The sequence below is a fragment of the Macrosteles quadrilineatus genome, unplaced genomic scaffold, assembly GCF_028750875.1.
Source record: "Macrosteles quadrilineatus isolate MER2022 unplaced genomic scaffold, UCM_ALF_1.0 Scaffold_2__2_contigs__length_208266976, whole genome shotgun sequence".
NCBI classification, from domain to species: Eukaryota; Metazoa; Arthropoda; class Insecta; order Hemiptera; family Cicadellidae; genus Macrosteles; species Macrosteles quadrilineatus.
The window spans coordinates 124,752,864-124,763,633 of NW_026542595.1; the positions used below are offsets into that span (position 1 = coordinate 124,752,864).

The 10,770-nt window shown below is 32.8% G+C and overlaps 1 protein-coding gene across 1 annotated transcript in view; it reads right to left on the reverse strand.

Moving 5' to 3' along the window:
* Nucleotides 1-10,011, reverse strand: part of LOC128987118 (G-protein coupled receptor moody) — a 39,983-nt gene extending 29,972 nt beyond the window's left edge. The window contains exons 1-2 of the mRNA XM_054407828.1: nt 9,917-10,011; nt 3,913-4,189 (exon numbers count right to left, since the gene is read on the reverse strand). Coding sequence (XP_054263803.1) covers nt 3,913-4,140 — 228 coding nt within the window. The 5' untranslated portion in view covers nt 4,141-4,189; nt 9,917-10,011. The remainder of the gene's footprint in view (nt 1-3,912; nt 4,190-9,916) is intronic.
* Between the last annotated feature and the right edge of the window lie 759 nt (nt 10,012-10,770).

Here is a 10,770-nt window from a genome sequence, read left to right on the forward strand (position 1 = left end):
CCACTTGACAATGCCTATGTATAGGCGAAACATGTAGTGGGTTTAACCATACATATTTGAACTGTGGACGTGAAGGTATGTACCTTAATTTTTAATCGTAAACATTATTACGTAAACATTATTTCAAAAGAAAATAAAGTTGTTAATTTTTAGTAACTTACGATGGATATTTTCCCAAGTCTTCTTCTGATATGTACGTAGTTTTCGAGTAATTTTGTTCAGGTGTTTAGTTATTATAAATGTCAACCTTTGATGTGTTGAATATTTCCTTTTTCATTTCACCAATGAAATACTAATGATATTGTTTGCACCTACTATTGTATGGTTTTCAACTTTCAATAACAAATCATTACTCGTTTTTTTATTTGAAAGACAAAAACATTGTTCCAACACGGTGTTTTCTCACTAGACTTGGTATATTACATATTTTCAGAGATAAAAGAAAAGAGAAAGACAACAGAAGCGAATGGGATTGTGAGGGACAACGAGGAGGGTCGCGCAAAATTGAGTCACAACAATGGAAAATGTAACAAAGGAGGTTTAGTTGACAAGATTTGCGGTGGATAAAGTTACATTTTGTAATAACTAAGTAAAAACAAACACTATGCAGCTTTTTTTGGACAATAAAAGGGTAAATACAAATTTGTTGGAAACGTGCACAATATAAATGAGCAACAAATCGTTAATAAATAATCAACATCAAGAATTTTCGTTACACTTCTGTGAAATCACCTGTTTTCGAATGTTCATCCCCAGCAAAAATTCATTATCACATTGTTTACTACGCAAAAAGAATTTTTACTATGCAAATATTTTCTAACAATAGCAGAAAGAGAGTCATTACATATTTGAGACCATGTTTGAAGTATGAGATTAATCGAGCAAACTGCCTTTGAATATTGACCGGGATTGGATAACATAGTGTCTTCAAAAAGATTTGCAAAGGTTTAGTTAAATGACTCTTTTCAGTTCTGAATTCCTGAACTTAAATTTTAATTTAATATTGTTCATTCAACATTTAAAATTATGATTCGATGCATATTTAATTCTCTTAGGATTCAAACTCATTCAAGAGAATTATTCTCTTGAGTCTTTAGAAAGAAACTATGATAAAATGTATACATTGTAATAATTCTTTTATAAAACAATCGTTAAATTTAATTAGATTGCAGTTAAAAGTTAAATGAACGTTGTATTGTTCATAAACTATCACTTCATAGAAACAATAGGTTTTTTTTATATGCTAAGCTAAGATAAAAGTGTACAGAATTTTTAAACGTATAGTTTAGGGCCTAATGCTGTTACTTATTTCCCCAATGCAGACTTTCAATAAACAGATATTGAACTGAATCAGTCATGTTGGTTAATAACGGAACGAAGTGAGTCAATGGATTTAACGATAAAAATTTTTAATTTTCTAATGCACCATTCATTCAATAAAAATATAACTGTTCCCCAAAAACCCTTACTATATTTTTTGTCAAAATGACGAGTATTTTAATTAAGGCCGATAATATTACTCTAATTCCAAGCAGAAATTTTTTTGGTTTCGTTTAACCGTAATCTTTAAAAGGAACTCTGTTTAATTTCCCGAATTCGAGTCTTTATATTATTAACTTATAATTTATTGGTAAAATCTACATTCTGACAAACTCATTGAGCAAAGTATTCTTCATAACCAGCAATAATTTTGGAACGGAATTTCCAAGTTGGCAAATACACTTGGTAATCCAAGCAAATTTGATTTTCTCCTTGTTTTTCAGACTCTGAACAAGTGGATAAACTTTGCGCTTCCAACTTTGACTTCTGAGCACTCAACTCGCTGAACGTATTGTCTTGCCGCAGATGTTCTGACATTCTGTTACATAGTTTGGTATGGATTGCTGATTAATTATCCTGTTTGAAATGAGTTAATCAATTGCAATGTCATTATAAATGCAATATAGTATTATAACAGCAAAAGGACTAGTTTCGACCTTTTTATTAGGACTACAAACTGTAAAATAAAATAAAAACCTGACGATATATGTTATTTGTGGTTTAATAAATTACCTATTACTTCGCGTTATTCTTTACGGTATAAACTGTTGCAGTTCCCAACAAAACAAACTGTTACGTAAATAAACTGTTTACGGATATATTTTGATCGGTTTTGGCAAATTTGTTTACTTCATACTAAGCTAATGAAATTCCAATCAAACCTTACTTTGTTACTTTCTCTGTAGAATATATCCTATGTATTCATTAATATACAATAATATAAATAAATATGAGAATTTCAAGAAAATATTGTTGGTAAAGTCAAATCAGACGAATGGAAATTAACTTACTCTGCAGGTTTGCTGCGGCGGGTTTATTTTTTAACCTAATAAACTATTTACCAAATTATAGGCTACGAACTATTAAATTCACAAAATGTTCACAGGACCTTCAATTTTTCTTTTAATGGATTCCGTTATATATTTCGTGTTACGACGGATGGCTTTGAGTGAAGCAAAAAGAGAAATATTTTTGTCTTACATTGAAGATATTGTCGAGAAAACTTCGTGGACAACGGTTCCCCCGTGAGTCATAACCATTTGCCATTTCTGTCTACAAGACATCCAGTGAGTTATTGGCAAGTTTATGTTAACAGCTCTTCGATAAAAAAAATCGATTATTATTTACAACTAATATTTAGCTCTTTTCCATAATGGCTTAGATATCTAAACATAACTAATCAGACTTTTAAAGGATATTTAGAATATGTTGATTCCAACATTGTCTTTACCTGAATTTATAATGTTTGTTTTGTGAAGAGAGTATGAGACACGATAGTATATGTTTTAGTGTGTTTAGATGTGTTTAGTTATTCAAACAACCGATATAAAACAATATGTGCTTTAAACATTTTGATTATGACACACAAGTCATCCACGGTTATTAAATCAGAAACGGATAAATAAATGACGTGACTGGCCCAAAAGTATTATTTATATGTAAGTGTCGAAGAATGACTAAACCAGCTGTAACGGCTATTAGAAGGGAGTAAAATTTGGACCAGTGACGCCATTTGTTTATGTTTACGACCCATGCCGTTTCTGTTCAAATATTCGTGGTGTAGTTGGGGCAGGATTTCGTGTCACATGAGGTAATATTGGATTTTAACTTCGCAATAATGAGTTTATTAATCGTTACAAACAATTCATTTAATAATTAAATATACAGTACTTACAGTCACTGGCAATCTATATATTAATAGGCAACCATGTGTCTTTAAAACCTTTTTTCTCAGCTTGGTGTGTATCGAAGGGGAAATCTACGAATACTGTTGGAAAGATATTTTCCATGAGGGAGAATCATTAGCATGTTTCGTTAACTTAATGTATCCGTGTGTGTTAAATGTTATATTTGTGTATTTTGACTACGACATCAAGTTCAAATAGGTAATTCTATGTTAGACGACAAGGCTTGAAAATGAAGCCATAGACTAACCAACACAAGGGAGACTAGGGGAGTATGTTTTATCTATGATGAAACATCAGTTTCGAAACTAGTCGCCTGAGACTATACTAGGATTGGCGACGTAAGGTACGTAAACCTATCTTATTTTGTCTTATCAATCCTGGAGGCAATGCTGAATAAAAATAACAAGGGTCTTAACGGTTTTCCTGCTATGCGAAATATGCAAGAAATTCCAATCATATGTTTTATTTAAAATGTGGGGTTGAAATAGAGAATTCTGTACATTGCATAATTTTGGTTTTCCAACCATTGGACAACCTCTGGTAAACGTTAAAGTGTACAGCCATTGTTACTTAAATAATACTCGTCTAAAAATCATCGCTGTGGCTGACGCCAGTAACGATAATCTTGTGCTCCTTTAAAGACCCTCCCAATACGATTATGTCGTTGCAAATCAATCAGTCTCACCTTTTTACACCTGAAGAGGGCGATGATAGTTATGAGGTTCCCGGGTATCCCAACCAACATGAAGAGGAGACAACACGCCGAGGCGAACCTCAGGAGGGCCGTGGAGTATCCTTGGAACAGCTCGACGTCCAGGTCGTCCTCTGGCGGTCCCAGGGCGTCACTGAGACTGAGGTTAGAGGAGTTGTCGGAGGACAGGCCCCTCTGGAGCTCTAGCTCTTCATCTTCCATGACCGCTGGTTACTTTGACATCCTGAGTGAAGAGAATTGACACCGGGGTCTGGAAAGAAAGGTCATATGATAGAATAATTGAAAAAAAATTGGGTTTAAATAGATGGAAACAATAGTGATGTTCATTGAATGCGACAAGGGGAAGTGACATAATTGATAACGGATTTGATTTCTAAACGTACCATCAGTTTTGGGTCGCTCCAAAAGGATATTAAGACGTTGGGTTTTAAAGCAGTTTTTAGCTGCAATGTTGTAATTAGTGGTCGCATTTCTATTTTCTTGATGGCAATTGAGAGTCAACTATAACTTCTATTTGAAAATGTTGTGCTAACCCCAACCTCCACTACTCCTAAGGGAAACATTTTCAAAATCAACCATCATTGTTGTAGCCCCTCATGTCTAAAAAGGTTTCCGCAAACCAATTTCAAACATCTCAAATGGTTAACAAGTTAAGGTGGGTGCAAGTAAATGTTAGCCATCCTCATGATTAATTGGATTTGAATCGTTTTAGGGTGTCATTTTGTTATTATTAGTTTGATTTTTGTTTTCTTTATGAATTGTTTAGTTTTGTAAAAACCTGTAAAATAATACCAAATTCGACTATATTTTTCATTTACAAACTTTGAGACCTACTGGGTAAGATTCAATCTTCAAATAATCTTCAAAATTAACCATCATTATTGTAGCCCCTTTTTCAAATATCTCAAATAGTTTAAAAGTTTAGGGAGGAGTGCAAGTTACCTTTCAGTATGTATTAGTTTACGAGCTACAATTTTGTCTTTATTTTTGCATAAGAAAGAACAGTATGAGGTAAAATAGTCAATACTGTAATCGTCATATTTTATTAATATTCAGTACTGTTCATTTTGACACAGACTGTATGTGACGCAAGTCAAACTAATCACTAAGAAAGTGGGCTGTTAACTAACTTGATCTTGACTATGAGCTTCAAGACATCTCCACCCAAGAGAGGAACTTATAGTCAACTATTAATTAGTTTCTGTCAATCTAAATGTTTGAGTGTCTTATGTGAAAGATGAGAAAGTATTAACCACGATCTGAGTTAGTTGCTTTAAACTTATAGTGTGCTAAACCATTTTGTCTTGTTTAATAAAGTGTTACATTATTTCTAATCGCAGTTCTATTACAAATAATAAAAGAAACTCTTTTAGGTAAAAGTACAAAACATTTCCAATTTAGTAAAGGAGTAAAATGTTTACAAATACAACTAAATCTGTTCATTAAAATATCATTTTACCCTTGTATTTTCATATGATAGGGATAAAGTACAAAAAAGATCAAGTTTGCTGTTTTTCGGTTTTCGTACAATCAGAGGTTTGTTTGAATTGGGGGTTGATTTATAAAGACGCACTGGACGAAAATAAGTTAAAAAAATAAGAAATAGAGGGTAGCGAGAGATGAGAGAACGAAGGAGGCGTGATAGTGGAAGGGGGGGGGGAGAGAAATCGGAGCGGGTAAGGAACACTTTAGTCTAATTGGGGATTGACGGTCTCTGTAAGCCACCCCTACTATCAGCTTAACCCGGGCTGCTATCAGCAAATGTCTACGTCACTGCTGAGTCTTGTTGCTGGTTTGCAACACTTGGTGACCGAGCGTAATATGTAAGATTAATGTGGTTTTGATGGTTAAGAACTGGACAGTTAGTCTTGAACATATACTAAATGGTCCTGACTAAAGACACAGCTGATTCGACCTGTAGTCCATAAATAAGGTATAATCTCATCTAAACGTCATTTACTGATATTCTACTTTGAATACCCTCACAGGTGATCCGACGCGTTATAAATATAATATAACCATAAAGTGAATTATGTTTTCAGATCACAGCTCGCTCTACGTAATAGTTTACCATACCACTTGTACAAAATTACACTTTTATTTTCACCACATCGTAGAACTTCTATTCAATGCTATTCTATCAGTGCTTGCTGCGTACACAAATCTGTATGAAAATATTTATCTACTCAGTCTACTTCGTCAAACTGTGACGGACGAAAAAACTAACGTTGGCCTATACTTATACAAATAATTACTATTTGCTATACTGAACATACATTTTTATACAATGCTGATCTGTTTTTTTTTTCAATATTATTCTCTATAGACTCCGTAAACGACTAACTAACTACTGTATATAGTTTCTTGTAAAATTGCCATCCATCATGTTCAATTGTACAACTATTGTTTTTCTGTTCGACATTATGCAACTAATGCCGGTTTTTCAAAGCTATTTTTCAATAGCTTTAAACAGTTTCACTATCTTTATACTAGCAATATTCTGATAGTATTATAGTAGATCTAAATGAAGAAATCCTCATTGTTCAGCAGCTAGTGCATGTAAAATATTCCCCAGTGTAAAAATTAAAACTCTTTCTCAACGACGCTGTCGTTTTATACATTGTCCAAAAATATCTAATTTTTAACCACTAATGTACATTACAAACAAATTCTTAGTTGATCCTATAATTTATAAAACACTAAACTTTTCCTCATAGAATCCCATAAGAGACAGGTTGCCAGAGGTCAAACACCGTTTATCCAAGTTACAGCTCAAGTTGTGATTTGCAGCTTTCAGTCTGATGGACCAGGGCCAACAATTAAACTAATTGATCTACTGAAGTTAAGCTCTGGTATCAAAGCCCGACTGCCAACCATGCTACTTGGAAACGCAGGAGCAAAGCTTGTTCAGAATATAATTTATCAAAGGTAAGTTCTAAATTAATTTTAATTTTCTTGAAATGCTTCTTTTACGAGAAATTGTTTTGAACTGTCTATTTACAATTCCAATTATTACAGGTTCCCTAGGCAGAAAGAAGATTCTTCTTTGTTGAAATCATAAAAATTTAGTTACAGAAAACTATTTCCTCTATTATCCAACATTTTATTCAAAGGGTATACATTTCATTTAATTAAAAAAGGTAACGATGATTGCTTATTTTATGTTTATTTGTAGAAGATGTTAAAATGATGTCTTTTTTTATTAAATCCATCAATTTAGGAGTTTTTTTTTTATTCGATGTAGTTTAACAAAAGTCAGTCACTAACTACTACTTGTAAAAACATTAATTACATTTCTTTGTACTAGATAATTCAAATACAATTAATTCAATACAAATAATACAAATATACTTAGAAACATGGTTTATAATAAATATTTAAAACTATTAAGTAGTTTCGTGTTACGATAATCTTACTAACATATTTGGTCACATACAATTCATTGGGATGTTAACATATGAGATTATAAAACTATTTAGCTGTTGTTAATTTTTTATGATGTTTATGTTTATATTCTTTCGTTGCAGTATATTGTAGCAATTTAACCAACTAATATTACAAAATTGATTTAACGATTTGTTATTGCTATATTAAATAACGTTCAAAATTTAGAGAAACATTGAATGAACAAATCCCACAACAAAATCCTGCACAAGATTTACTTTCACCATGTAAATTGTTACAAAACCCGGCGTAAAACCCTAAGTAAATCTAATATGGATATGATTTATGATTCTGGCAAGGCCTCCGAAACACAAAGCTATTATCATAAATCATTGTTATTGGCAGTTTTTATTCCCGAAACAACTCTTTATTTGATCTTACGCTTGCTTTCATTCTATCAACACATATGTTTATTTTTTATGTGAAACACACAGGTTAAATACTTTTCAAACAAATTGTTAACTAGCTGTATAGAATCAAAACTTTTTGTTTTACAAACAACATACAATTGTACTAGAAATATTAAAATTACACCTATATTAAAGTTACGCTGTATATAAGTTATCTTTACATAAAAAATACATCTTGATGATAAATAAAACCAAGTGATTAGTAATAAAATATGTGAAGTTGCAACTTTCCATCAAAACAACTTGAATGAATAAGTAGAATAGAGATGGTAAGTGTACGAAAAATGTAGCCTAATTGTAGTATTTTGCGGTTGTAATAATAATTGTTAGGAATAAATAAATCGCACGGTGACTTGCTACTGCCAGAAACAAAAAAAATTATTCCTGATTGCTGTTCTACTAAACAGACAAAATAATAACTGTTGTACAGATTATGATTGTTTGGTGAATGTGATGAAGGAAGTCTAAAAATATATGCAAAGAAAACATTAAGTTTTCCATTTTTTTTAAATATTTTAATTTATCCCAACAGGAGCCCTTATGAAATAACCCTAACAACAATTAATTATAAGCTACTTCTGACATGTTTATTGGATTGGATAGCATTTATAGCTGATATTGGTGGCCAAAGCGTGGTCCGATCGAATCTTTAGATTCTTATAGTACAGGCCTAGGCCTACTATAACAAAACTACTATGACATGTTTACAAGAATTTGTAATTTGTATATACAAACTCAATACGTATTTTAATCGTAGAATTCTTCAGTTTCTCAGACATTACAAATTAGCAGTAGATTTTGGCTAGCGTAAGCGGTAAATCTGAGCTTAATGTGGTTGCGGGTCTGGAAATGAAGTATAACCTACTTTAAGCCCTGTCTTACCCCCCTACCCCCTTCGGTGTACGCCAGACAACGCTGGTGTTAAATCAACGTGTCCTCCTTGTTATTTCAACTTCCTCAACCAATGTTTGAGGTCGCCTCTTAGTCAGATTGGACTTGTGAATCAAGTATTCCGACGTGATTCCGTTTGTCAATCAAGATTACGGAGTCCGTGTCATGTAGCTTTAAATGTGGTTTAGATTTATTTATTAATTTACAAGAGGGAATTTTGGTTCGTTAAAATTTTAAAGTCTAATAAGTGGTTGTGTGTAATACATTGTTTGAGAACTAGGGGGAGCGAGCTGGTCTAGTGGTTAGAGCGCGTGAATCCGGTTCTTGGGGCCCGGGTTCAAATCCCACCAAATCACCAATGGATTCTATATAAGTGATAATATCGTAACCCCTAGATCTAGCCTGAAGTATTGTGAAAAACAATTCCGGGCTAGTGCCTTGCGTCCTAGGAAAATAAAACTATGAATAAAAAAGGTAGCCTATTAATTTGCTATTTAGGCACAATTTGTAAATGTCTAATTTGTGTAGAGTGATATAATTGTTTTAATGCAGATAAGTTAAACGTTTTGTCGTATGAGCGCACAATTAACTGGCTACAGTACTTATTTGGCAGTAAAGCTGTATATTTGCAGTTAATCGAGATCATATATCGTGTCAAGTTAATGGTACTTAAGCTTGGAGAAGAGTTCACTATCCACTTCAACTACAATTGCGCAATAAAATACATCACTTAACTGACTAATAAATCCCCACTAAATTTAGTACAAATCAGCTTCTGATATGTGAAATGTATTTCTCTAACAGTAAGGGATTGTTGGTTAAAAGGTCAAAAAAAGGTACTTACTATCAATATGTTAATGTAAATGCATTAATTAATCGTCCGGTTGAAATTTTTGATCCAAAACCATCGCAGGGAATGGTAGTTTGATTTTAATTCATTACAATCAGTGTGGATGAAGACTTTTGTTCTTATCAGTTACACTTTTATATTTACTTTACAAACTTATACCTTTTTTGCACTAATCTTTTTTTATGTTTATGACTTCCCCGTAATTTGAATTAAGTTGGTAAAAACGTTACTAAAACTCAGTTACAAAAGCGATTTTTATAATATTGAATTTCTCCTGCACTTATATAGAATTATTATCTTGCATTTTTACCAATCGGAGCTATGGAACACGTGGTACCAAACTAGAAATCCACGCCGTCTACTCACACACATAACAGTTTACCTGCTCACATGATACGCACACGAAGTGAAGAGTTACACACACACGCGGCGTTGACGACGCACCACTACACAGACAAGTCGACGCTGACGTGACGGGCGTCGAGACGCTACTGACGACGCCGCCACCAAGCATCGCTTATACACCCCCACCCCCTCCAAACTACCCCACAGGTGCCCATAACTACCTGACTACCTGTGTGGGGCATTAACGGAAACTGTATTAAACATTCGCTACAATACATTATTTAAACGTCAGAGCGTTTGTTTTGTATTGTTTAAGTTTTGATAACTGCTATATTTTTTTGAAAACCATCAAAACGTGGTTAAAAATAATAAATATGCCAAAACATATTTTTTTATTCTACTCTCAGATTGATTACTGATTGGTATGATTTGAACCAGTAGTCATGAAGGCCGAAGGGGTCTTTACCAGACTAGTTAACTCCCTGTAAAATACTAAGGTAGAGAGAAAACGTTATAATGTCGTTACAGTTGAGAAAAAAGATTTTAAACATAAATAAACGGTTGTTTGCAACATATATTTAATTTCATTTAATGAGTTAATTCCTACTGAGCTGTAAGGTTTTATAAGATTATTAGAAATAACAATTCGTTACACGAAAAGAAAACAAGATGTGACACCTCTCCTGTTTGATGATTCTCAATTTGAAGGTTTACTTTAACACCTGAGTCGATCAGTATTTACCAACATTGGACGCAAACACTTTTCGTTTAGTTGCGTGACATAAAAAAAATACATTTATGTTTATTTAAGATACATTATATCGTCAACAAAATGCATAATTGATAAAAATGGGCATTACTTTTATATTACTTTAAATATATTTTTTTTAA